At 40.7% G+C, this 25084-nt stretch overlaps 2 protein-coding genes across 2 annotated transcripts in view; one reads left to right on the plus strand and one right to left on the minus strand.

Moving 5' to 3' along the window:
• Positions 1 to 289: 289 nt before the first annotated feature.
• LOC103799277 (selenoprotein O) lies at positions 290 to 9728 on the plus strand. The gene is made up of 8 exons (XM_009071583.1): positions 290 to 486; positions 1581 to 1761; positions 4913 to 5043; positions 5401 to 5681; positions 6015 to 6165; positions 7312 to 7500; positions 8698 to 8854; positions 9543 to 9728. Exons 1-8 carry the CDS (start codon positions 344 to 346, stop codon positions 9726 to 9728), a joined length of 1419 nt encoding a protein of 472 aa, XP_009069831.1. The 5' UTR covers positions 290 to 343.
• A 6872-nt stretch (positions 9729 to 16600) lies between these two features.
• TUBGCP6 (tubulin, gamma complex associated protein 6) overlaps positions 16601 to 25084 on the minus strand; it is a 21608-nt gene continuing 13124 nt past the window's right edge. The window contains 10 exon segments of the mRNA XM_009071585.1: positions 16601 to 17079; positions 18860 to 19059; positions 20172 to 20385; positions 20611 to 20743; positions 21204 to 21398; positions 22160 to 22301; positions 23611 to 23779; positions 24054 to 24246; positions 24482 to 24537; positions 24938 to 25084. The exon segment at positions 24938 to 25084 is cut by the window's right edge and continues 20 nt beyond it. Coding sequence (XP_009069833.1) covers positions 16988 to 17079; positions 18860 to 19059; positions 20172 to 20385; positions 20611 to 20743; positions 21204 to 21398; positions 22160 to 22301; positions 23611 to 23779; positions 24054 to 24246; positions 24482 to 24537; positions 24938 to 25084 — 1541 coding nt within the window. The 3' untranslated portion in view covers positions 16601 to 16987.

A 25084-nucleotide genomic window follows, 5' to 3' on the forward strand; every position in this document is an offset into this window, starting at 1 on the left:
CAAATGTTAAAATTTTTTTTGTAAGACTATTGCGGCAATGAAACCAACAGAGTTAATGATTAGAAGAGATATGTGCAACTGGAAGGTTTGTTTTCTTCTGTGTGGTCTTCATTGCAAATGTGTTGTGTCGGTGTAACTGAGCTTTCACAGAAGTTCCAAGGTCCAGCTTTTGTTTTCAGATCTAACATTGCTTTCTTGTGTGACCGTGGACAGAGCATGTGCAGAGGAGACAGGAGTTTGTGCCTTTAGAGCCTAAAAACTGTGCATGTGTTGTTGCTGCAGCCAAGCTGATGGTCGGAAGGTCCTGCGGTCAAGCATTCGGGAGTTCCTGTGCAGCGAGGCGATGTTTCACCTGGGCATACCAACAACGAGGGCTGGGACGTGTGTGACGTCTGACTCCAAAGTTGTCCGTGACGTATTTTATGATGGGAATCCAAAAAATGAAAGGTGTACAGTTGTTCTGAGAATAGCCTCTACGTTTATAAGGTAGAAGCCTATTTTGTTGATTGTTTCTCTTTTTTAAAGCTAAGCACAGCAGTCTTCTAAAATACCATTTTAAGTGTATTTCCCTAGCAGCACTGTTTGTGTGTTTCTTGTTCTGGAGGCCTGAAAATTTTGCTGGGCTATGGGAAGCTGCTTTTCTTTCCCAGCAGATGGGATGAGCTGGTGTCTTTGCTATGCTCAAATTCTGCTACTTCTAAGGATAAAAATCCACCACTACTACTAACATTAAAAAGACCAGCATGTATCCTGTGCAGGCATAAACATGAAAAATATCTTCCTAAGTTGGCAGAATTTACTCCTTTCTACCAGCCTAGGATCCCTAGGGTTTATCTGTCTCTGTGTGATGTTCAAGGCCAGGCTGGATAAAGCTTTGAGCAGCTTGGTCTAGTGGGAGGTGTCCCTGCCCATGGCAGGGAGGATTGAGGCTAGATAATCTTTGAGATTCATTCCAACCCCTTAACATTCTGTGGTTCTGTGATTATAGAGCTATCCTTAATTTTGGTTCTAACGTAGTACTGTCAGTGTTTGGGTGTACTATCCCTGGCTGAGAAGTGTACAAGGTTCCTGCTCCAGCAGAAGCCACTAGGCATTTCAGGAAAATGTACATCTCCCTGTCAGGTAACAGAATGTTAGAGGAAGGTGAGGTATAAGCAATGTGTCTGTGTATGTGTGTACGTGCTTGTGTGTATATCATATCTGAAGAAATCTGATACGCTTGATGTACAATCTAGTATTTAAAATAAGTCCAATTTCTGTGTATTTACTCAGGATAATTTTTCTGTGGAAGTGGTTGTGAGTAACTTGATGGAGCTGGTCTTCAGTACTGGCTAGGGTCTGGATCTGACAGTCTAGTTACACACGGACATGTGCACTTCCTTGTGCTGAGTCTCTGAGCCTCATTAGGTTCAGTGTAGGAGTCTTGCAGGTCTTTTCTCTCAGTCAGTTGAAGGATTGGTGTCAAACTTAAGAGAAAATATCTTATTACAACAATAGTAAATGTTTTTACTACGTGTAATATCAAGTAAACTTAATAGTATCAGATAATTCTAAGGTATGTTTTTATTATTTTGAAACAGGTTTGGTTCTTTTGAAATTTTTAAACCCCCTGATGAATACACTGGACGCAAGGGCCCCAGCGTGAACAGAAATGATATTAGAATACAGATGCTTGATTATGTGATCAGCACTTTCTACCCAGAAATCCAGGAGGCTCATTCAGACAACAGTGTTCAGAGGAATGCTGCTTTCTTCAAAGAGGTAAGGCAGATCAGGTTCTCTTCATAAATCTGTAGCAGTCATCTTGAGGCACTTCATCTGCAAGCACAGGTGACTGGAGTTGGTTAATACTTCGCATCATCTAATTGTCTGAACTATTCTTTTCTTTGAAGAAAGCACTCTTGATAGAGCTGCTTATTGATGAAAGCAGTGTTGCTATTGATCTAACCAATGAAAGTGGTTTAACCTTTTTAATAGTAGGTCATGATTTCCCTGCTCTGAAGGAGCTTCCCAAGACTTGTCTCCATTTGCTGAGAGTGTCTTAGACTGCAAGGGGAAGTTCTGGCCCTGACTGTCAGATGATGACTTGATGGTACTGAGGCATCACTTGCAAGGCATTGTTTTGTAAAATACTGAGAATTGTTGAGTCACTTCCTGTATCTCGTTTTCCAAATTACAGACAGGAATGTTGATTGCAAATCACTTCAACACTGTTACTAGCCATCGGACGGGATAATTAAAAAATACCAGTGTATAATACCTGACTAGTCTGTCTAAAAGTTGCTGTGGTGCTTTGAAAATCTGAAGTGGTCTGATCCAAACTGAGGGAATGGCTGCAGCATGATGCATGTTTATTATGGGCCAATAAGAGGTCAGAAGGCAGGCTTAAAATCTGACATTCTCTACACTTTGTGGTGGTTTTTTTGGTTTGTGAATGGGGCCTTTTTGTGTGTGTGTATTTTTGTTTGCTGGTTTGGTTTGTTGCCTTTTTTCTTTTTCTTCTGTAACACAGCCTGCGCATACTTGCATTAGTTCTTCAGAAGCAAGCTGTGACTTGGTTCACTAGGTTCACTACTGGGTACCAGAGAGTTCACCTCTGCAGGACAGGCATTTTGTGTTTGAACAATTGGGGTTGATGAGAACTGTGGGTTGTCACCCACTGTGTGCATGCCCAGGTCTGTAGCTGTGATGGCATGTTTACTTCCTGATGGCAGAAAAGCCATGAGACTTGGGGATCTTTGTGGATGTGTGTGTGTGTGCCTGGTCCTGCCAAGTCCTGCTTTTGACGTATTTTCTTGAGCAAGTTTCCTTCCTGGTCCCTAGTTCCTGCCGTCCTTCTCTCATGGCCCCATATCTGTGTGTTTGTTTGTTGCCTCTGCCTGTCCACACTCCATGTCTGTGTTTTCCTTGTGTTTCCTTGCCTCCTTGTGTTTTCTCTCATCCTTAGTGGAGACTTTCCAGACCTTTCCCCACGTGAAAAGCACCCCAGTCCCTTCTCTAATTTGACAAACACATCCATCTTTTTTAATATCAGGGGAGTGCTGTCAGCTCACCTCTGATGTGTTTTATCTTTTTGCACTGTGGAAGAAATGGAGACAAAAAGTAAAAGTGATTGCATTTCACAGCACTGTCCAGAAAGCAAACAGCATTATCTGTACTTCTCAAATAATTTCTAGGTGGTGTTTAAATTTAAATGAGTGTGTCCTTCAGACAGTGCTATTATTTATACATACACCATACTTGTTTTCTAGGTTGGCTCACAGTAGAAAAATGCTGATGAAAAAGAATAAAGGTCAAAGTGAGCGCAAGGCTGTCTCTTCCTAATTGATGTTCCCATCTCTGAGTGGCACCCAGGCTTTTGTTGCTTTCAGGCATTCTCATTAGGGGGATTTCTTTTTCACCAGAGCACTGGCAGTGTGTGATGCATTCAGACAAAGACACCCAGCATTTAGGAACTGCCTTACCACTGGAGTGCTTTCCTGATGGTCAGGAGTTTTTTAGGTTTTCCCATTTTTCTGGCACAGAGCCCTTGTGCAGGGTGTGCCTCCCTTACTGTCTGTGGCATGCCAGTAATCAGTTTTGGACACATGTAGCTGAGTGCTGGCTTCCCATGGCCCCGTGAGCCAGCACTCAGGAAAGGTGAGTAAAGTACTAACCTTGAGAATATTGTGAAAAGTAGAGGCATGAGATCTCAAGGTGCACCAAAAGCTTCTGTTCCAAGCACCATTTGTGGTTTTCACTACTTGTCAGGACAAGTTTGTCTAATTTTTCTTCCTTACCTGACTGCACAAGTTTTTCAAAAGAGGAAGATAGAAAAATTCTGGGTTTGAAGACAGAGGCATAGAACGAATATTTCCTCTGTTAACAAGAGAGTTTTGAACCTTAATGAAATACACTTAGACTGCAGCCTGGAGCAAATAGTTGCTTTGAATTTCTGTACATTGATAGCTGTTTGGGAAGATGAGTGATTTTAGCTATGAAAATAATTTGATTTAAAAGTTTCAGGCAATGGCTACATACAATTTTTGCTTACAGCAATTTAGTCATGCATTTAGAAGTACCTAGTTTTATTTGAAAACCAGGTTAGCTTCCTGAATTTTGGATTTCGTAGCACAGAGTAGTTGTAGCTGACAGGTAGGTTAATATGTTTAAGTAACTAGGACTGCTTTAAAATATTTCATTATTTATTTGAAGGATGGGGCACATGCAGTGATAGCAGTCAAGGGTTCCATAAAAGTAGCTCTCAGTTAAGCAGCAGAAAAGCTCTGGTGCAGCATGTGTTTGGTGAGGAATTGCATTTAAATAAAGTTGTCATTCTCAGAATATTTTTACTTAAACTTGTAGCTTTTTTTCCACTCTCAGCAAATTGAGGGAATTGCTTATTATGCTAAAACTTGCTTGCAGAGAATTGTATTTTTGTGTAAACCACTTACCTTCCTGTAAGTCACTCAGCTTACCTGGTGTGTAGGAAAGAGTAACTTTACATTGAGCATAGTTAATTTTATTTCTTAGACTTTGCTTATGTAAGGTGCTGTGTGTAGTTAGTCTTTAAAATTAGTGATAAGAAAAAGAACATATTTGTATAATGACTAGACTAGTAGGCAAGTCTGGTGTCAAACAGTTTACCTTCGGCATTCTGCCTCCAGCACATTTTAAAGCTGTTAGTTGACTTGCAAGTCAAACCTGGAAAGAGAGAAGAGAAGGCAAACAGAACTGGGAGACAGAGAAACAGGGCAGTTATGAGCAGGAGGAGAGAGGCACGCTGTCTTTAACTTGTGTGTATGGCACATTGCCAGAATCTGCTTGCATCAGAGCTGTGGAAGCATCAGCTCAGATTAGGAAGTGCTGGGAAATAATGAATGTATTGGAAATACTTTGTGATGAAAAATGAAGAAAATGTATCCTCTTCTAGATAACAAAGCGCACAGCGAGGTTGGTAGCTGAGTGGCAGTGTGTTGGGTTTTGCCACGGTGTGCTGAACACAGATAACATGAGCATCGTTGGACTGACCATTGACTATGGCCCTTTTGGATTTATGGACAGGTCAGTGTGGCAACATTATTTGACGTGTGTATCTACTTGCTATGTGGAACAATCCTGATGTTCGTGATTGCTTTAATATTTTAATGCTAAAGTAGTTTTATGAGCTCTCTTTATGGCAGAGTAGATTAAGTTCTAGCTGTCCTGCAATTCTTCTTTTCAACTTCTTTTTAATGTTGTTCACAACATCTCTAACTGTTAGACTGTTCTTGTAGCCTCTGAGTTTGGGAAAAGAATCAAAGAGTGTTCCCTTTGGAATTTTTTATTTCCTAGAGCAGATTAAAACAATAAAAGTAGTGCTTCTCACAGTAGTGGTGTCCAGATAACTAGAAGAATGCTAACTGGTTTTTCCATTTGTAGGTATGACCCTGAGCATGTCTGCAATGGTTCTGATAACACAGGGCGCTATGCTTACAACAAACAGCCAGAGGTTTGCAAGTGGAACCTGGGAAAACTTGCTGAAGCTCTAGTTCCAGAGCTGCCCTTGGAAATAAGCGAACTCATCCTGGAAGAGGAATATGATGCTGAGTTTGAGAAACATTATTTGCAGAAGATGAGGAAAAAACTAGGCTTAATCCAGTTGGAATTACAAGAAGATAGTAAGCTGGTGTCTGAACTCCTTGAAACCATGCACCTCACAGGTTGGTGAAGAGCACAGAAGGTTATTACTTAATATAGCCCATCAGTGTCTATAATCAAACCAAGACCTTACAAAAAAGCAACCTTGTGCAACTACATTGTCATCTGAGAGAAGAACAAAGGACTGAAAAATAGTTACCTTACTCTGAGCTGTGAGGCAGTTGTTGCCTTATACAGGGCTCCTGTCTCACATTTGCACCCCTGTTGAGGGAACAGTTCACTTGCCTCTTCAGCGTGGTGACCTGTACTGCTGTGGGGGGAGGTAGGAAGGAGGTATGGGACCTGTTTCCTTGCTGATTTATTACTTGCTTTACTCATAGAATTCACTTTTTCAGGTGGTGACTTCACAAATATTTTCTGCTTGATGAGTTCATTCCCAGTAGACTCTGATCCTTCAAAAGATGAAGATTTCTTAGAAGAGCTTACAAGTCAGTGTGCTTCTGTGGAAGAACTAAAAGTTGCTTTCAAACCACAGATGGATCCAAGGTAATGCTTTTCTGTACTTAAATGCTTTTAGCCTTTGCTTTTAGTTTCATTATAACCATAATGAACTCTGTATGCTATGTCTTATTTGACAAATTAGAAAATTGGAAATGCCACTGTGAAGTAGATGGATCATGATCTACGGCAGTGACTCACAGCAATTGGCTGCAACTCTAAAGTTGTCTGAGCTTTCATTTGGTCTTTCTTTTTCCTCCAGTCTCTGCTGACTGAGGCAATGAGAGTGGTACAGAAGTATTTTATAGCAGAAATGGGTTTGAACTATACTGCTACCTTGGTCTGCTAAGGTATTGTCAGCAAAAAGTCACTTTTAGCCACCAAGGTTCTGGCCTAAGTATAACCTAAATGCCCACTCTAGGCTCTGATGTCCTTGTCTGGGCTCCATGTCCCACTTTTGCTGCAGTCCACATACTCTGAGCATGGAAAAATAGTAAGCCTTGTTCAGCTGCTGCTTATAACAGTGGTTGAAGCAGTTTCTCAATTTTGGAGATGGGGCAAAAATAGACATTTTGAGAATGTTTTTTCCTTCTCTGAAAATTTTGAGTGTCACAATTCGTTACCAAAAAGCAGTTCTCATTCTGTGATTTAGCCTGGCAAACTGAAAAAACCCACAGTGTTGTCTCATGAGAATTAAATGAAGTATTTCTCCATACCATTTAGGTTTTTCTTAGTACTGGTAAAATTAGCAGGTGTTAGATGCTGATTCCACATGCTGTTACAATATTAATGTTAGGAAAAAAAATTTAAAAGAACCCCAAACAACAAAACTTATGAATTATGTATTATCTTGATAGCTAAGTAAGGTCAGCTTTTTTATTCCAAATTACTTTTAAAGTTCCTAGGGTATTTTGATGAGAATTCCACAACTAAACTCAACTGGTAATTCTGAAAATCTACTGTCTGCACTTTATATACCACAGGAATATGGATTAAATACACTGAAGAAAGGGGAAGGAACAGTAACATTAGCCTAATTTCTAAAAAAAAATTGTTAATTACCAATATCTGTTACTTAATCTCTCTAGTGAAATCATAGCTTGTCTTGAATGTTTTCGTACCTGCTTTGTGGTTGCAAAGAGATGGTTCTTGACCAACTTTAATATCCAACATGTTTGTTCTTTTTGTTCCCAGACAACTGTCAATGATGCTGATGTTGGCTCAGTCTAATCCACAGCTCTTTGCATTAATTGGAACAAAAGCTAATATAAATAAAGAACTAGAACGCATTGAACAATTCTCTAAACTTCAGCAGTTAACAGCAGCTGATTTACTCAGCAGAAATAAAGGACACTGGAAAGCTGGAGAAAGTAAGGCTTCTCAGTACTCATAGCACTATTTTATTTCTGCATCTTGGGAGCAATGTGTCATGAAAGACACCTTGTCTCAAATACACGTCGGGAGGGATGGGCAGGGCATGCAGCTCAGAATATTATTTACTGCCCTGATCAGTGTCTTTGTTGCCATGAAAGTTAGAGGGCATCTTTGCATTTTGTTTGCTGGATTTTGAGGTAGGGTGAGGGGTACTCATAGCACTATTTTATTTCTGCATCTTGGGAGCAATGTGTCATGAAAGACACCTTGTCTCAAATACACGTCGGGAGGGATGGGCAGGGCATGCAGCTCAGAATATTATTTACTGCCCTGATCAGTGTCTTTGTTGCCATGAAAGTTAGAGGGCATCTTTGCATTTTGTTTGCTGGATTTTGAGGTAGGGTGAGGGTGTAGAAATCACCTAGCATCAAATCTGCTATTAAAAGTGCTTCAAGAATGTTGATTTTGATTCTAAAAGAGGCAGATTTCAGTTGAGAACTTTTAGGTGCTCAGTAACTACAACTGACTGACCTTTTAAGCATTTTGTCCTTTGATTTTTCTTTCCTGAAAGAAAAATCTGTGTATTAATATAGAAAACAAGTAGAAATGTCCTTAATTGAAGAGTAACTATAAAAGAAATGTCCAGAGTGTTCGAAGCCTAAAAAATAAGTGTTAGCACAAGACTTTTTTGTAAAGAAACCCTGTTAATGGAGTTGTTTGTGCTGTGTAGATTAGGTCAGGACTCCCTTCCTCACCTGCCTGTGATCTTGTTGTCCAGTGGGGTTGAGAGTTTTAGCAAGTATTACTGATAAAAAGTAGATCAAACTGCCTCGACTGTGTTGCATCCCTTCACTTTTATCAGAACATCAAAAGCTTTAACCAATGAAAAATCATAGAAATACTTAAAAGACCTGAAAGTGTTGGTTGTTGTGGTGCAGTGCAGAGCAGACCAGGCACCAGTGTCTCCATCTGACCTTTGAGAGAACATGAAGGCTGTGCTCTGCCACTTCCTCGAGCCTTGTCAGGACCTGCTGAGGGTCTGTAGTGCTGCTTTTAAATGAAGTGGCATTTTATAAACTGAGAGGATTATGGGTGATGTAATACTTGTTATGAACTGCAAACTAAGGCTCTCAGAGCAAGGAAATGTGTCAATTTCTACATGTGATTCTTGATCTAAACCAGTTGTTGTCACCTGCTTAATTTCAGAGTCCGTTTGCAAAAAGAAGTGGAAAGTGTTGGTGATGCTGATGCCTGGAACGCTGATCGTGTGAAGGTTATGAATTCAAACAATCCAAAATATGTGTTGAGAAATTATATTGCCCAGAATGCCATAGAAGCGGCTGAAAATGGGGATTTCTCAGAGGTATGTTGTTACTGCTTACAACCCCCCTAGGTTTGCGTGGATGTGTCGTGGTGCTGCTGATGACTGACATCATGCTAGGTGAAATTCAGCCTGGCATCTCAGGCAGGGAGGGGATTTAGAATTCACTCTTTAGGAGATCTCTGTTGTTTTTGAAGAAGGTGTCATTTTAATGACTGCAGATCAAATAATGGAATCAAAAATCAGAGTCAGAACCAGCAGCTTTTGTAGGCTGACCCCAGGATAAGACACTTACCCTGCTTTTTGTGTCTTGAGGGTGGTGTTTGCCTTGGGAGGCAGTTGGGGTTTAATTTATACTTGTTCCTTGCTGTGCTAAGCATTAACTTTTAAAACTTAGAGCTTTCATCTGTGGACTTCAGCACATGGAATATTGCATACAGAGTATGGGAAAACTAATTTATTTTGAGGAATCACGTAAGAACTTGTATTTAATACCTGCATTTCAAGTTGTTTGAGCTTGAATCCTATACAAATACAAACTCAGTCAGTTACAATTTCAGTTTGCAGCTTATTTGATATGTGTGTTGTTCATCTACTTAATACTTGGCCTGTCTGGAATTCATGCATTAAATACAATATACTTGCTGATTCTTTGGTGTGAAGTTCTTCTCTGCATCATTTTGCCTTCACTTTCTAAATTCTCATAACCTGTGCTGTGTTTTCTCTCTAGGTAAGAAATGTACTGAAACTTTTAGAGCATCCATTCCAAGAAGCAGAAGGTTTCAGGGAGGTAAAGGAAGATGCAGAAGAGGAGGGAGCAACAGCTCCAGCAGCTGCTTGTGCTGAAGAGACCAGGAGCAGATTGCCATATTGCAGCAAACCTCCGCTCTGGGCTTCAGAGCTCTGTGTTACATGATCTTCATAACTGCCTTGTTTTGTTTTTTGCTGTAAACTGAAGACTCTGATCCTCCTTCAGCAGTGAAGAATTCAGCAAGGCAGACATCAAAGTGCTATTAAGTTATGGAAACAACCCTACATTTGGATGCGTCTGCAGCAGTCTTCAGCTGTGCCTAATTTGAAGCAATTGTGGATCATTGGAACAAACCAGTGACAGTCAACAGTCTATACATCAGTAATCTGAATGTTGTGAGGCTGAAAGTGTTTGCTTTCTCCATACTACATTGCAAGTAAAAAGCAATATTTTATGTTGAGGCAGGCTGAATTTCAAGCATCCAAATGGAGTTGTTGTTATGTGAAGACAAAAACAGTAAGTCAGGAATCTGATCTGTTTTTGTCTGATGTCTTAACTAATAGTACTGTCAATATTTATTAACTGCTTTCTCTATGCAGGAACTTATAGTCCTCTTTAATGGAGGAACAAATTCAGTGTTGCTTGTTTGAAGCTATGTTTCATTTAATTAAGTAGTTCATTTCTTGTGAACCTTCAGGTTATCTATTTTCAGAGAATTTGTGCAGGCTAGAGTTTGGGGGAGCAATTGAGGGTTTTTTAGGAGCAGAATTAAGGAATATTATATACATTTGCACTTGGAAACTTGGTGATGAAGTTTATTCAGGTTCAGTATGTTTGCATACAGCACGTGTAAGTATTTACTAAACTCGAGTTTGTAAGCCAGTTGCCTTGGGCAGGATTCATTAGCCAAATTAGTGCAGACCTTAAACTACCCCAGCACTCACATCCAGGGTCATTGGGTATTTATTTCTGTGCTCCTGTAGGAGAAGTGTGCAGGTGGGGTGCCTGCTCATCACAGTGGTCAGTGAGGTTCTTTCATTCCCACTCCAGTCTTGCACTATTTAGTTTGCTTCTGACTTCTTCATGACTGTGCTGTTTGAGCTTGTGCAAAAGCTGATGGAGGACGTGGGAGGAGAACAGGAGCTGACTTGCTTGCAAGTTACTTATTGGTAACGTTTCATTTGAGGTTTCAGGGGAAAGTTGGTTGCCCATTATTGCCACATCAGCAAAAGAGAGTTGTTCTGTAGTTAGTTGTTACTTAGCTTTCTGAACTGCTTTCTAAAGGACTGTGTTACTGGTTCAGATATTGAAAGGTTTGGTTTAGTGCAGAGGCTTCTCTTTTCCAAAGAGATGACTATCTTACACTGTGATTTACGTGTTCTCTTGCAAATTCTTCCACTACCCCTTTGCAAGCTTGGAATTAGCTCAGGATGAATTGTGCTCTTTTAAGTCTTCCTCAGTATGAGCTGTTGAAAAACAGGGAGAACAGTTGGGCTGCTGCTTATCCATCTGTTTGTTCTCCTTGCTGCCACAATACAGAGGTGATGCTTTGAATGTAAACATTCGCTCTGCATTGCCTTTGAGCTGGAGAAACTGATGTTAAATACTGCTTTGTGATAAACTGGAATCTCTGACAAGCACAGCACTTCTGTGACGTTTCGGAGTCCTTACAGGAAGGTGTATTTACCTAGCCCGTGGAATGGTGTAGTGGAAAGAGGAAGCACCTCGAAGAAGCAGGCAGCAAGTAATGCCAACCTGTGCAGCTGATTGTTTTGTAGGAATAAGCCATTTTTGTGGGAGTTTGAGACTTTCATTAGGGATTATCCTTCTCCTGAACTTGGGTTTCTGGAACCAAACCATTTAGTGGGAACCTTAGCAGAAAGTCAGTTCTGGATAAAAAAGGACTGCACCAGGGAGGAAAACTATGCTGGCAATTTGATAGATACTTCAGATATTCCCCTGAAGAACCAGTGGTCTCTTATGGTGTGCCTGGTCCAGGGGGGAGAAGTTGCTTCAAGCTGATCAACATAACTCTGCTGATTCTGTGTCTCAATTTATATCTTTCCTTTTGGGAGTCAGAGAGGAACAGTTTTAGAGGAGCTCTGTCCAAGCTTTTGGCTTAACAGGATGGTCTAAAATGTAATGAATCTTAACCATACCTAAGGGATCAAGTCTTTTTAACAGCATTCTGATAATAATTGGGGGGTTGAGTAGATGGATCTCTATTAACAATGGTATGAAGAAGGAGCATGATATTATAACTGTGTGTTTGGACATAGGAGAATTTGAACTAACGGCCACATTACTGTGCACCTAATAATGCCAAAATCATGGAGAGAGAGAGAGACTGAAATAATTTGCTAGCAATTTTATTCTTGAAAGAGCAGTTGAGTGTTACAGTGAGAAATGAAAATGTGGTGGTGTTTGCTGCTAAAATAATTCTTTGCTTACACATAGGTCAAGGTTGAAATGGTGCATGCAGCCCCTTGGTGTGGCTGCTTTGGTGTGCCACTCACTAAGATTGTACTTGTAATAGATGCATGGATGTATTTGTGATAGATGTTCACCCATGGGTAGAAATACTCAGTGTATTCACACAGTCTAACTGCACTGACTTCCCACTGCATACAGTAACATCAGTGCTTTGTATGTGGAGAAGTGTGACGATCCAAAGCCAAGTGGAATGCGTGTGCTTTTCCAGCACTCTCATTTCAGAAGGCAGTTTGTAGTTTCATCTCTGGTGATAGTGAGTTTCTGCTCCAGGGACAAGAACAGAAGTGTGGAAGCAGGAGGTTGTTCAGGACAATAGGACCAAGTTTTGTCTAGCTAAGAACTTTATTTCTTAGCTCACTTCTTCAGAGAGAAGGGAATACAGCTTACTGCATTTGGGAATCTAAATACTTGAATCATAAATTGCTTCTTGGTTTTTATGACCTGTATTTGCAATAGGTAAACCTGAAAATAATATTTCTTACTGGTCAAATATTCTGCTTGTATAAAAGCCATGGAGTTGTGCTGAAAAATGAAGTGGTGACTCTCCTTATCAACAGCTTTCTGTGGAAATGCTTGATTAGACTTAGCCTGTGGCTATACATCCTGAACTACCTTTGCATAAAAGCAAGCGGTACCCAGATTGCAAAACCAAAATGAGAACCTCTTGGAGACATGTGTCTGGATAGTCTCAGGTGGTGGTGGGACTCCTCTCATGACTTGACAAGATTTCACTGTAACTCTGCTTCATGAGCTTGCAAATCTTCAGTTGCCCCATGTTTTACTGTCAGTGCTTACTTTGGAATGTTTTGGGGGTTGTTTTGGGGGATTTTTGTTTGTTTTTCCAAAATAAGTGCTGCAGACTTGATTCTTTTATTAAAAATAATAAAAAATGGCATTTTAATATTCCTGTTCGTGCCTGTTTCCTGAAAGAGTTTTGCTATTAACTGTACTGTTCTCAGACTTCATTGCTTTAGGTGTATTTGCTCTGTGTTAGTATCTGATGGCCAGGTCATATCACGGAAACCTCACTGTGTTTTGGCAGTGTTTCCTGAGGAGTGAACCCACAGGTATGGCCTCCTGCCTTGAGTTTGCTTGGAGCAAGGTAAGGACCTTCACTTTTTTCAGAGAGAAGCCTCCCTTTAAGTTACTTGGCCATAAGATCTATGCTGACACGTCTTATATTTTTCTTACCTCACTGGAATTAAACCCACCACCTGATGGCAGCAGACACAGGGTGGGATTTTTAACTCTGCTCACAGAAATAGGCCTTTGGGTAGAAAGTGAAGATGCATCTTTTTTATTTGTTTATTTAAACAGGGTGCTCTGCAGTCCAAAGTGTCTGTTGAACAGGTTTGTTTCTGGTATTTCAGTTTGTGATGGAAGTGAGTCTAGGCCAAACCTGCTGTTTGTCCCTTTGTGTGGACTGTATCCAAACACAGTCCGCTGGAAGAACAAATTCAGGCCTCGGTTACCCAGAATTTACTTCGTTGTGTCCATGCTCCAGAGTTGAGTGTGTTTCTCCCTCCACACAGCACCCTGCGTTGGGTCATGCACCACCATGTGCTCGGGCTGCTTGGGTGTGCAAGGTGATGTCCAAGAAGTCACAATGCCCCTTCTTAGCAGACCCTTCAGCTCTGTTACACAGATGGGACTTGTGCATCTTTAACCAGAGTCAATATGACACAGGGAGAGGCAATAACCTGCACTTACCCCTCCAGAGCCAGGTGCTAATTGAGTGTAATGGATGTAAGGAGGGCCACATCCAGTATAAGATAACAAAGTCAAGGCTGTATTCTAAATAATGCAACCAATACCTCTTTACATCTTTGCATTTGGCTTTATGCTTCCCGTGTTTACAGTGGTAGGCTTTTTATGTGCAGTGACTGTTCTGTTCTCAACTGTATAAAAACGTCCCCACCTCTCCTTAAAACCTCTGTTATCCCTCACCTCCAAATCAGCCTTATAACTGCTGGATGTGGCGTGGGGCAGGTGCCATGGCACATAAATCAAAGGATGTGAGGGGCAGTGGTGAAGCTCCAGACATGAGTATAGACTGCACCTTCTTCTGCTCACACAGTGCTTGCAGCGGCTGCCTAGTCATCAGAGGAGCAGAAACCCGTGGGAAGAAGTCAGTTTATCTGTCTCTGTAGCTAAGGCATGCAAAAAATCTGAAGCTCTGTGCTACTCCTTTCCTCCCTGCTGCTGTTTTGGCTGGACAAGGACAGTGCTGCAGCACTGCAGAGCTCCTGCTGAGCTTGTGCCTTCAGCAGGTAAACCCAGAGGTGAGATTTAATGATACTTTGTGCAAATACGAACAGAAAACTCTTTTTTGTAGGCTAAGCTGACCTACAAATCTTATTTCACATTTTCTATTCTGAAGTTGATTTTTAAAACAAAAGTTCAAAAAGTTGCCATTTTAATACAGTAGAACAATAGGTCATTACATTGCTATTTAAACAGTATTCCCTTTTTTTTTTTTTTGGAAGTGGCACAAAGACAGATGGATGCTATTACCATTTTTTCAGGTGGAAAATCTAAACACCAAGAGATTAAGTGATTTTGCTGGGGATAGCAAAGCTGTGCTGGCTCCCAGGCATGGCTGGTGATGGAGCAGGTTTTCCATCCCCAAGCATCAGCCTGTTGTGTTGCACACAGAACTGGAGAGGACCCTGGGCTGACACTGGGCAGGGGTGGGTGGTTAGTCACAGGCAGCTTCCACCTGCTGAGGAGCCATGGTGGCCCAAGCACGTGCAGAGGGACAGTGGCTGTGTGGGTGCTTTGGTCTGGCCTCTGCCTTTCCTCTGTGGCTATCAAACAGGAAATCTCTAACTGAAATGCTCTTTCTGTGAGGCAATTCAGCACCAGGACTGGCATTACAACACTTGTGTAAACTGGCTTTTCTTCTGTTCTTTTCTAGGCAGAAAAAAATAATGCAATCCATACCTTTAACTCTTCCCCAGAAGTGGAGATAGTAGACCCCCATCAGTGAATATAAAGCCAGGCAAAAGGAGGTCAAGGAGGGAATGCTCTTGAGCTGCCTCTGGCAGGTCCCATACACTGTGCTGAGCTGGCTGTGGAGCCTTTGCCCTTCCACCTTTATCTAGGAGTTACCACTGCCAAGGTATGAACCAGAATTCTGATTTGTAGATGATTTTCACCCCCTGCACTCAGTTTTACTGTGCAGAAAATCAGAGAACTACTACAAGCACTTCTATATGAAGTGCTGACATAACACCACAAAGTTGAAGACACATATTAACTTCTCTAGTCTTGAGGACATTCTTGTTATTTCTTAACTGCCCTTTCTAAAGAAGCAGTATTTTCCAAATCAAAGTGCAGTGTCTGGGCAGGATGGAGTTAACGTTCCTCATGGCAGCCTGTCAGGGGGCTGTGTTTTGGATTTGCAGCTAAGCCAGGGCTGATAACACAGTGTTTTGGCTGTGCATGAACTGTGTTTGCACAGTGTCAAGGCTGTCTTGTCTCTGCCTTGGCCCCTACCCAGGTGGTAGGCCAGAAGCTGTGAGGGGACACAGCTAACCTGAGCTGGCCAAAGGGCTAATCCATGCCATAAGCCATCATGCTCAGCAATAAAAATGGGGAGGCACATGTGGGTGTTGGGGGTATGTGTTTTAATTTCCATACTTAGCTCTCTTTTTTTTTTTTTTAATACTTTTGTCTATAAGGAAGTAGGTTATCCCCCTCAGGCTGCACTAAAGCCCTAACTTTGCTGCTAGATTTTTTCACTAGGTGCATCAAAAATAACGAAGTTGGTAAAATGAGCAGCATCCAGACCTCAGGTTGAGGGCAGGGATTGTGATGCAAACAAATTCAAGCAGCAGCATTTAAGCTGAATCAAAAAGATCACAGAATAGTTGAGGCTGGAACAGATTGCTCGAGATAGTCTAATCCAACACTCCCCAAAAATTCACTATCTTTTAACAAATGTTTGAAAATTGGAGGTATGAATACAGCAAGTGTATAAGGGGTTAAGAAAAAAACAAAGCACTACAAAGGTTTCGAGAGACACTCTTTGTTCCTTGTCAGTTGAGTGTGGCTGTGTGCTCCACGTGGAGCAATGGTGGGAATGATGATGGGCAGTACACCTCGTGGCTTGTATTTGAGAAGTCTCTGGGTTCTAGCTATTGCTAATTTTGCTCTTCTTTCCCTTTGCCATGGAGGAGTCCTTCAGAAGTCAAGGGAGAGAAGGTTGCTCCTCTTGTGTAATCAGACCAGGACTTCAGGTGCTCTGAATCCCTTTTTCCCTCTTCCCTCTTTTCTTCCCTCTTTGCTGCCTATGTCAGTGGCCAGATAAGGTCAGCTGGCATTTTGGAGAGCTGACTGTAGGTATGTGTGCTCTGGGAGTTACACTGGGTTCATAGGAAAGCTAAAACTTTTGTCTTTCTACAGTTATACTATAGTGCCAAGCTCCAAGGTCCCAAACATCAGATATTGCTGCTCACAGAAGCTGTGTGGCTGCTCTCTAGTGGCTTCAGGACAAGACATCAGTCTGCACCAGAAGGCAAGTACCTACATCTCTCAACAGCTTTAGAAAGTATCTGTTAATTTATTTCACATACATGTATTTACATTAGAGGAAATTCACACCACTGAAAATACAACATTTACACATTCACAGATATACAGTTTTGCACTCGCTCCCGTGTTAAGACCAGGCACTCAGCTTTTCTTTCTCCGCAATAATGACAACATCAATTTCTAGCAGATCAAACAACTGGCAGGTGTGGTGGATTTTAAGCATCATCATGCTCTGTATGCAGTGGTTGTATTCTTCGAGCTATTAGATAGCAGGTTATTTCACTGAAGAAAAATGCCTCTTGCATGGCATTTGCATAAGCTTCTATAAATCATAAGCATATAGGTTTATCTGTTTCTGTTCTACTATGCTATCAGTGGTCCTTACTCTATAGAGCTCAGTTATCCTTGTAGTAGTTATTAAAGTTGATTCTCAGCAGAAAGTCCTCCAAATGTGGTTGGTATCCTCTATTTACAAGCTTTGTTACCACTGGAAGAAAAACAAAAAGATAAAATAAGCCTCAACAAAGATAAATATTCTAGGCAGCCTTGACAGCAGCTGTGCATTGTAATGGGAAAAAAAAAGTCTAACGCAGAAATCTGAGTATAATAGAAACAAACTTATATTTTAACATAAGTCCAGTATCTCTTTCTGGCATTACAAAGTATTTCAAGTAAGATGCAAAAGAAAGACTGTGACAGTTCTCAGTGAAATTGTTTTACTCTAATAAGGAAATGCTTTCTCAAGTTGCTCTCAGAGAAACATAGAAATCATCGAATCTTTCACAATCAGATGCTCTGTCCTTATCATAATTTCAATGGACATGGAAGCACGTTTAGGTCCCTGGTGACCTCAGTGAAAGAATTGGCTCTGCTGAAATTTTCTTGAGCAAAGTCCTTCGTGAGAGAGAAAAAACAAAGAGAAATTCCTAGGACAAACCCCTCAGGCTCTAAGAATAAACAACCAGACTGCTCTAAACATCCTTCATTACAAAGGAAAGAGGCAATAGGAACTCCCTAAGCTCACAAACATCCCATGCACTAATATAAAGGGAATTAGCAAGCAGCAGCATGCAAGGAAAAAGGGAAAGTGTAGAGTTAGAAGTTAGGGCCCAAGCCAAAGCCATTGAAGTCCAGACTACTTTGTATCTGCTTTCAATGGATTCTGGATCAACCCACTGTGAACGAGTATTTTGCAATACGTGGTGACCGAAGCTACAAGTGGCGATGAACAAGCACATATTTTTTTTGTAGTGCTTAATAAAGAGGGTGTAAAGAACTAGGTCACTCATCAAATTTCCTTACGGAATGGTCTATTAATCTCTGTCCATGAAGCAACCATAGATCTCGTAGTATGGGCTTAGGTGGCTCCCACAGGTGTTCTGACTTCCTGTAGAATTTGGAAGCAGCCATTCTAACTCATCCTGAAATATCTGGGTTTGGTCCTTTGACACCATTTTTGGACACCCTTAAAGAATAAAAAGGGCAGCTCATTTCCTGAAGAATATAGTCTGACTAGAAAATGTATTTTTCTATAGTATCTAAGAAAAACAGTTGCACCTCCTTCAGCAACTAAGGATTTCTAAAAAGAAGAACACACACCCCTCTGAACCATCTTTGTACTAAAGGATAAGCAACTTGGACTAGACCCACAAGCAAGATCTGAAAGAGAAATGGAGAGAAAAGACAGGTCACCATTTCCTTACATTATAGCCTAAGCTGACAGTGAGAGGAAATTTTATCATGTTAAGGGAAAGAACATTTTGCAAATGATCTGTGTAGTTGAACAACACTTGCCTGGAGCACTGGCTATAAGCTCCAGCTAGTAGTGCTGGGAGGCTCTCTGAGCTTTGGTCCCACATGGGAATCAGAATTGTCAAATCTCATACCAATGGTAACACTCAACTAGTGCATATGTATCTAAAATTACTGCTAAGTGGTATCTGTTTCTCATTGCTGCCAACAAAAGGTTCCAGAACTGAGCTCCAGAGAAAAGAAAAATGTATGCACATATACAAATACCAAATGCTCATTTTGTAAATTAGCAAAAACTTGCAGTCAGTTTTAGGATATCTGTTAGATTTCTTGTGTGGACATTTTAATTGATGGCTATGCAGAACTTTGCAAACCACAATATTGCAGTTTTCACTACATTTTGTAACACACTCTAAGTACATGCATCTTCGTACTTTTACACTATACTACCAAAACATCCTCATAATTTTTTCAGTTGGCTTTTTCTTCTGTCTAGAATTCAGGCAATTTCTTACCTTTGAATAAGAAGTGGGAGTAGTACTTGAAGGTATTGTATGACTGCTGCATCAGGCCAAAGTTGGGATGAACAGCCATTTGCTTCCCTGCGTCGAAGCTCCACGACTGAGAGATGAGCTGACTGCGGAACTTCAAAATAAGGCTGAAGATGCTGTGTATAATGTTCATCACAGGGGCTGCCTTCTCTGTCAACAGGCCCCTACCAGAACAAAAACAGCTTTAGAAATTAGTTGCCGGTTATAGAAATTAGTTTACTGGTTGTAAGACTAAGTACAAAGGGGTGATGATCATTTAGGCAAAAAATAACAGCTTTAAAAGAATCCACACAACTGAAGCCAACTGTAATGGGGATTTTAAACAAAGTGCCTGAAACTAACAGTGTACTTGCACTTTGCAAGAAACTGATGTTTGCCCTGATGTATCTGATTTCTAGAATGACATCTGCATTTGCAAAAGAGATGACATTTAAAAACATCATGCTCTGAGTCTCCTAGACTTTAATCTCCTCTCATCCTACCACCTGGTCTCCAAGCAGCAGCTTTAGGCAAGTTTTTAAAAATTAAAACTGAAAAAGAAAGACATGAGAGATTTCTTTCCTTGTTTATATTTTCTGTTCTTTATCTCTTTTCCCTCCATCTCATCACTTTATCATCCCAGAGTATACTCTTCAAGAAGAAACCAAGTTAAATCCTAACTCCTTTCCTCTTATTCACACCACGCTTCTGCCTCATATACAGTAACCAACGGGCTAAAAGCCTGTGACACTTCAAAGACAGATGTCTCTTGCGCTGCTCATAAATCTGGACAGAGGCATCTTTTTGTCCCTTCCAAGTCCAGCCCTGGTCACTGCACTTGTATATTAAGGGCATATACAATGTACAGGAGAAGCGTTTTACAATCCTTCAGCTAGGTTTGTGCCCATTGCTCATGCTGAATGAAACTGCAGTAATTTACAATAACTGTGACATGGATGGCATGAAAGAAAAAACAGAACTGTGCCAAGGTGCCCTTAATTTAGGTCTCTTAGGTTAGAGCTGCCCTGAGTAGTCTAGAAGCTTGCAGAGGTGTGGTGAACAGGAGTGGGAGGTAACTCAAGGAGTCCAGGAAAAAGGATGGATACCTGAGGAAAAGCATCAAAGTATAGACCTCATAACATGCCATGAAGTTTGTTTTTCTTACACAAGAGCACTTTCATATGTAAAGACTACTTAGTCCACCAGGCAGAAGTCAGTTTCGCACAAATACATTAGCCTAGGACTGGCCACTCCATTAACTTAAATACATGGATTAAAACCAAGCAGAACGACTTGCCTGAAGATTGCTTTGTTGAGGTATTCAGCATGTGTTCTGTGAATTTCTTCCAGGTTGCCCACAGAAGACAGTTTGTTTCCAAATTCACACCATGTAACGTGAAGAATCTGATTAGCAATGTAACCTTGAATAACTTTCACAAAATGCTGCATTTCATGTTTATACAGCTGGAGCTGTCGAAACTGAACAGAGTTTGATGCGCGACTCACTAAAGCTGAAAATAAAACCAGAAATATGTTACCATCAGCATCCCCAGAGACCATCTAAAATCAGGATTTTTAAAGGTTTCTTTAGTAGAGCCTGTTTAAAATGCCAAGGAAGATTCTTTAAAAAATGGTGGCTTTTGAAGCTTGGCATGACTGTTTATAAACAATTGCCTAGCACACGGTGCTGAAGGCATTTTAAACATGATGCCTTCTAGTTCACTCATTGTATTTACCAGTGCGTTTTAAGTGAAACCAAACATCCTTGAGAGTCCACACCATGTGCTTCAGCTGAAGCAAAAAGGAGAAGATCTTGTTGTATTTATTCATGCAGCTCTCAGTAATGACAATGTTCAGAGGCCAGTCAACCTAAAGAAAATAACAGCACTGATCACACTACATTTCTTGTTAGAAATTAGAAGGTTATTCAAGATCAAGTATTTCAACAATTTAATACATGTATCTTAATAAGGTAATGCAATGGGCAGGCTAAGTAAATCCTGTCATTTCCATTCCACTATTACTTTACTCCATTCTTAAAGGTATTAGAATCATACAATGTTAAGGGCTAGAAGGGACTTTACAGATCATCTAGTCCCAACCCCTCCTGCCATGGGCAGGGACACCTCTCACTAGACCAGGTTGCTCAAGGCCTAATCCAACCTGGCATTGAACACTGTCAGGGCTGGAGTATCTGCAGCCCCCCTGGGCAACCTGTGCCAGTGTCTCACCCCCCTAATACTGCATTATTGAGAACATATTCACTCTACCATGCTGCTTAAAGCCATGGCATAACTGCAGTATTCTACCTTTCTCCAAGCTTTCTTACCTTGTACCTTAGCTCTAAGCAACTCAGAGCATCAGGCGCATTAGGCTTGAACACTTCTGGAAGATACTTGAGGGCAAAAGAAAGATTGGAAGCCAGCTGAGTGTCCCCATGAAGACTGTACTGTAATGCTTTATTTAAGATCGAGTTAAGAACCAGTGGATTCAGCAATTCACCAGGTGTTTGTCCTGATCCAAGCTACAAGGGAAAAAAAAAAAGAAATCCCCAATTACACAGTATTAATAAAGAGTTTTGGCTCCTGAACACAGGCAAGTTCAAGCAGAATGGTAAAGTAGTGATTACCTTGCCTTGACTGGTAGTTTTTACTGCTGCCATAGGCATGGATGAAGAGCATAAGAAGCAACTTTTGAACCTATTTGCTGTTCACAGCACAAAGGTAATCCCATACCTGCACTGATTAATTTTCATGTGTCTGCTGCTGTTCAGGAGCTGCTACACATCCCTCCTGCAGGGAATTCAGCCTTTATAAAGCCAGGGACAGAACTGCTATTTATCTGACTTGAATCTGCCTAACTCATCAACCCAACACTCTCAGGTTTACAAACAAAGCTATTCAGTGAGTCTTAGGACTCAAGAGCATTCTGAGGACTCAGAGAAAAGCATTAACTATCCTACGGCCACATATCTCCACTGGCAACCAGCTATATTAACACAGGCTATCCCTCCTACCTTGCTGTCTTCCCCATGAACACTGCAGTAAGTCATGAAAATACTGTCTCATCAGAGGGCCCAGCACTCTCTTGAGATGCCCTCCCCTCTGCTCTCTATTTGAGGATTTTTGAGCTAAGAGTAGACTTCCTGACACAGTAAAACAGAGGAAAACAGCACATGCCAGGATTCTAATTCACACCATTCCCTTACTCCCATCCAAATTAATTCAGAGGTGTCAAGCTAAAGCAGACAACCCAACCCAAGGCTGAAGACAACAAAGCAAATACCTTCTCAAACAACAGGTCACTGAGCGACTGAGCAAACTCCCCATCTTCCATTAACAAAAAGTGTCTCAGTGCTTCAAAATGCTTCTCTACATTCAGCTCCACAAAGTAGTAATCAACTATGGCTTTGTTCACAAGAGAAACACTGAGAATAAAAACACAGAAAAGGTGTTATGCTTCCACATTACTCCTTCCTTACTGCTACTATTCAGCTGTGGCTACATCAGATTAATGCTCCAGTACTTAACTTATCCAAGACAGGATGATATTCACCATAGGCAAAAAAACAGGAGACAAAAAATATCTTCATCCAGAATATACCAGAATTAAAACCTACCACTTCAGATAACCGGGCTGGGAACAGTACTGGGGAAGTATTTAAAGCCTGGCTACAAAGAATGAACTTTAGAACATGTTGCTGGGCCTGGAGCAACATTTTATCAATATCCATCTTACCTCTGTCACCTAAAAAAACAGATTAACAAAGACTATTAAGTCTCCACAAAGAATATACTAATTGGTGAAGCTCTGTCACTAGATGTTGAGGGCAGGTGTATACCACAGTTTGCAGTATAGTGTAGGTGTTCAGCCTAGCTTTAAATAATTTAACTTGCCTATCAGGGACAGGCTAACTCTGCCAGCACACAGCTCAGGCTTACTCACTCTGCTTTGCTGGATACGTGAACCTGTGTACAGATCATTTTGGTAGCCAATCTGGATGTTTAAAATTAAGTTAGATAATTACATCTTTCTCCATTGCGCCAAACACACTCAGACCTGATAAATGGAAGTTGAAACTTAGAAGAAAACAGATTCCAAAAGGGGAATCAATGCATCTCTGAATAACAGTTTTTGTGACAGAAGTAATCTTGTAAATAACAACAAAAAGTTTTTAATTACCATTAGATATACTAATAAAGCATTCCAACATAGATGTGGTTTCCCTATGTATCCCAACAGTAACAAGAACAGCTTCTATTAAACTTCAGAACAGCCTGGAAGCTGGAGTTCCCACAGAAACATGAAATATACCTGATCAATATGCATGAGCTTTCACATAATCAGAAGATTGTTTTACTCCCCTCAGCTTTCATCTGTCAAATAAAAACTGCCACCAACATTATAAATAATACACCTTCTTTTTCAAGGAACAACGAAACCAGTGGTGTCAAAACCACTGCCACGTAATCCATGACCCCGAGAGCCAACAACTCCCTCTAAGCCCTTGTGTTTCAAAGACATTCAAATTTTTAATTCACACATAAAAACCTAAGATATCCAAGATAAAAATCTGTCATGCAGATCTGAACTTTCTAGCTAATAATGGACTATCCACTGAAACACTTCTAGGAGCAAAGGAAATTTCAGAGCACAGATATATGTGCAACTCTTGTCTCAAAAAAGAATTAATAAAGAACACAACATTAACTGCTAAATTTCTAACAAAGACTCACTGAGATACAAGTGGAGCAGTAATGGAACGTTTCATCAGCACTGGCAGGGACAACAGCTCACTCAGCTGGACAGCAGTTTCATCCGTTGCTGACTGCACCATAGGATCCACAGGAAAAGTGTATGATCTTGGTATCACATGATGCAAGAGATGAGAAACTGGTAGTTCTGCTAAATTTAGAAATATATAAACATTTTAAGTCATAACATCTAAGAAGTTTGATAATCTGTTCCTATTAAACTCTACAAATGTCTCTAGGATTACAAAATCATAACATGTCAGAATGTATTTCTCATTGTTGTGTCTAGGAGCAAATTGTTTGGCTATTGCAGTTTGTAACTTCGGCAATTTACAGCTAAGTCAGGTACTTTTTTTTTGCACTCAGCTTTCTGCTCAAGTTTACTACATCTTCTATTGTTCTACTGTTCCAACAGTTCTACTCACACATCAAATCATAACTGTCTTGATATTTTTCGATGCAATACTGATCTGATAAGGCTTTCAAATAAGCTTGTTCTTTCTTCCATGTATCTTCCTCTCCCCCTTCCTCCTCCTTAGTCTTGGGAGCATTAGCTTCAGAAAACAAAGTTTCTTGAGGTGTGGTATCTTGTGGAATTTCTTTGTCATGTTCTTCTGCCTAAAACAAGTTAATGGACAAATTTTATCAGAGATGCTGGCTCAGTGTGTTCTTGCAGGTAACTGACTAGCTGTTCCAATGGAAAATAAAAGAGCCCACTCACCTGGACTTTTCTGACACATAAAAGCAATATGGTTTTACAAGTGATTGCCAGATCAGGAGAGAAACTTATTACCTTAACTTTAATTCTTGGACGGAAAAATAAGTCTTCTCAACAACTACTTTTGTTTCTTACCTGCAAGCTCTGTGAGGCATCTGGAGAGGGGTCCTTGTTGACCATGTCTGCAATTACTGTAATTACAATTAAAGTAAATTAAATTTACTTAGACCTACCCAGTTCATACGCCAGATCTGCTCCCAAAGTTGTTCAGTTTCTCTACAAACCATCACAGAACAACCACCCCAGTAACAGTCCCTCCCCATAGCCTCAGCCAGGTAGCTTTACGCATGTTCTCTACTCAGGAATCCACAAAGCTCTCTATCACAGCTTCAGGCTAGAATTTTTTTAATGCTCTATTTCCTACATGTAGGAGACAAGACTAAGCTCAAGTTCTTTCCTCTGAATTCCAGAGCATCCAAAAAGTCATGCAAGGAATTAAGTCATAAATACCCACTTTGAACATAAACATTTACAGTTACTTTCATGAGCCCCTACACAAATGCTGACCGAATAAACTTAATTTTAGCTTACCTTCTTGTTTCTCTTCCATTATATTTTCTTTTCTATCATCTTTAATATTAGCATCAGGAAAGACTGGAACACTGTCAGATGGCTGTGACTGTGGCAAAATTTCTTCCTTAACTTGTGGTGGTTTTGCTTCCTTTCTGCTCCCTTCAG

The sequence above is a fragment of the Acanthisitta chloris genome, unplaced genomic scaffold (assembly GCF_000695815.1).
Source record: "Acanthisitta chloris isolate BGI_N310 unplaced genomic scaffold, ASM69581v1 scaffold43733, whole genome shotgun sequence".
Taxonomy (NCBI): domain Eukaryota; kingdom Metazoa; phylum Chordata; class Aves; order Passeriformes; family Acanthisittidae; genus Acanthisitta; species Acanthisitta chloris.

Bases quoted from the DNA above. Each gene is read 5' to 3' on its own strand.
- LOC103799277 (XM_009071583.1), top strand. From the start codon at position 344: ATGTTTCACCTGGGCATACCAACAACGAGGGCTGGGACGTGTGTGACG. The intron at 487-1,580 runs GTAGAAGCCTAT...ATTTTGAAACAG, and splicing joins ATAGCCTCTACGTTTATAAG to GTTTGGTTCTTTTGAAATTT. The intron at 5,682-6,014 runs GTTGGTGAAGAG...TCACTTTTTCAG, and splicing joins TGAAACCATGCACCTCACAG to GTGGTGACTTCACAAATATT.